This window comes from Aplysia californica, unplaced genomic scaffold (assembly GCF_000002075.1).
Source record: "Aplysia californica isolate F4 #8 unplaced genomic scaffold, AplCal3.0 scaffold00892, whole genome shotgun sequence".
NCBI lineage: Eukaryota > Metazoa > Mollusca > Gastropoda > Aplysiida > Aplysiidae > Aplysia > Aplysia californica.
Genome location: NW_004798162.1, coordinates 214186 through 216618, shown reverse-complemented (window position 1 = coordinate 216618; position 2433 = coordinate 214186). Strand labels below are relative to the sequence as shown.

General features: G+C 36.1%; 1 protein-coding gene across 5 annotated transcripts in view; it reads left to right on the top strand.

Annotated features, from left to right (window-relative positions):
- The first annotated feature begins 409 nt into the window (after positions 1-409).
- LOC101851303 (SNW domain-containing protein 1-like) overlaps positions 410-2433 on the top strand; it is a 5788-nt gene continuing 3764 nt past the window's right edge. The window contains exons 1-2 of one of the 5 annotated variants that reach the window (XM_013089194.2): positions 410-588; positions 1883-1982. In XM_013089194.2, the coding sequence (XP_012944648.1) occupies positions 483-588; positions 1883-1982 (206 nt within the window). In that variant the 5' untranslated portion in view covers positions 410-482. The other 4 variants (XM_005110451.3, XR_004859259.1, XR_004859257.1 and 1 more) reach the window with 4 other exon arrangements.

Below are 2433 nucleotides of genomic sequence, written 5' to 3'. Positions count from 1 at the left end.
AGGTAAAGTATTTGCATCTTGTTTTTTTTTTTGTTTGAGTTGTCCTACACATGAACGAAATGAGCTGAGAGGGTATATTAGTAAAGGAAAAATATTTTTAGAGAAAATATGTCAGATATAATTATTTCTCACCATGTTCTGTCAGTATTTTGATATTTTTTTGGGTTCTAGGCCAGGGAAGCTGTCGAAATGCCTTTGCGTCACACGACCGAGAAGAGAGATCATCAGAATCTGCGCCAGTTGGCCCAGAAAGCCAGAGAGGAAAGAGATATAATTCGCAGAGAGGGAGGGGGAGGTAAAGTATTTGCATCTTGTTTTTTTTTTTGTTTGAGTTGTCCTACACATGAACGAAATGAGCTGAGAGGGTATATTAGTAAAGGAAAAATATTTTTAGAGAAAATATGTCAGATATAATTATTTCTCACCATGTTCTGTCAGTATTTTGATATTTTTTTGGGTTCTAGGCCAGGGAAGCTGTCGAAATGCCTTTGCGTCACACGACCGAGAAGAGAGATCATCAGAATCTGCGCCAGTTGGCCCAGAAAGCCAGAGAGGAAAGAGATAGAATTCGCAGAGAGGGAGGGGGAGGTAAAGTATTTGCATCTTGGTTTTTTTTGTTTGTTTTTTCCTCCTTAATACATGTACTTAAACATTGCATATTTTGTTTTAGAACAATGCATTGGGTGGGGGATAGGTTCTCTCACTTTTGTGTAAGTGAGAGGAAGAGAGAGTTTGAAAATAAGATATTATGATAATGGTTTCAGCCTGCCGGTGATAAATTCTTGAAAACTTATCGAAAACTAGTCTACATCTTAACTTAAAAATAATATCATTATCTGACCAGCGTATCACCATTAACAAAATAACCCGCAGATGTCTTTTTCCTTGCAGGATTTTGAAGATTAGAAAAAGAGTATTTTTGTTGAGATTGCATCATGTATCATTTTCTTATCACAAAGAGGACGGACATCTGTCAGTTAAACTGAACGTGTAATAGACCCCTTAATTAGAACACATTTAACTGACCTGCTTTCAGTTGAGCACTAAAATTGATTGTACTTGAATTCAAGATTACCTAGGAGTGATCTCCCCAGTTGTTATTATTATTATTATTATTATTATTATTATTATTATTATTATTATTATTTTTTTTTTATTTTTATTTTTTTTTAATTTATTTTTTTATAGTGAATTCACGGAAGTAAAATGTCACAATTGTTTTTTGGTATCACTTCAAACATGAAATCCTTGTGTGTGGGCGGACTGGGACGAATTGTGAGCTTTAGAAATCTCCATGCGCTGTACCAAATATTTTAATCCATTTGTTCAAGGACTATAGCATTAAAGTTGTTGGCTTTGTGTGCGTCTTAATTTATTTGGACTTGTTTTATGTTTCTGTCAGTTTTGTTTTTCTCTCACAGACATCATCCTTGTACAGGTATAGTCTCCGCCTAAGATTTCAGTGCTCGGGAGCAAGGAAAATGCTAGATCGTAGGCAACCAAGTTCTTAGCTGATGGACCAAGGGAAGAATCCACAGTAAACATTGTACCGTTTCATCGAGTTTTACAATTGAGATGTTATCAAATTCACGAGAATGGCTGACCTGTGACGCAACAGGCAGTCTAATGATCACAGATTTTCACTCTTGATTGATCTGCTGTGTCCACCAAGGTTTTGGTTCTGAAATGCTGAATGTTATATATATATATAGCTGAATGTAGACCTTCATAGAGGGATCTTAGGGGTAACTTTTGTGTAGTCAGAATTCTGTTTTCTTAAATCAGCGGGATCTTCGGGGTCATATGCAGTGGGATCTTAGGTGGAGATTACTGTTTTTGGAAATTTATGTTTTGCAATATTTTTCGTATGTTCTGTTTTCAGATAAAGATGATGTAACTGCTAAACGTGATGAGATCAGAAAAGATCGAGCCAAACAGAGAGCAAGAGACAGGAACATTGCTCGAGCTGCACTAGACAAAAGGTATTTGTCTGCTATTACTAATTAGAACTGAAATATTATTCTGTCATTAAGTAGACTTTTCATATACCGCTGTCAAATCTTTGGATGTTTTAAAGTTTCAGAAAAGGTGCATATTTATATAGTGATGGTATCAAATGAATCACAGTTGAAGCTGTTGAGATGAATTACTACTCTAAACACATGCTTTGATCCACGAAACACACCGACAGGTAGTGCTTGACATTATGTCGCATTATGCTCAACGATGATCCATCACTCAACAACTAAAGCCCAGATCTCAATCGTCATCAATGTCTGATTCCTCAGTCTTGCAAGGCATTAGTTATCCCCAAATTTATTTTACCATTGCCTTCCCTGTTATGATAACCGTGTACTTCATCATTACGGAAAAAAATTAATATCTCTAGAATCCAGTTTGATTTTTTTTTTTTTGGGGGGGGGGGGGGGGTTG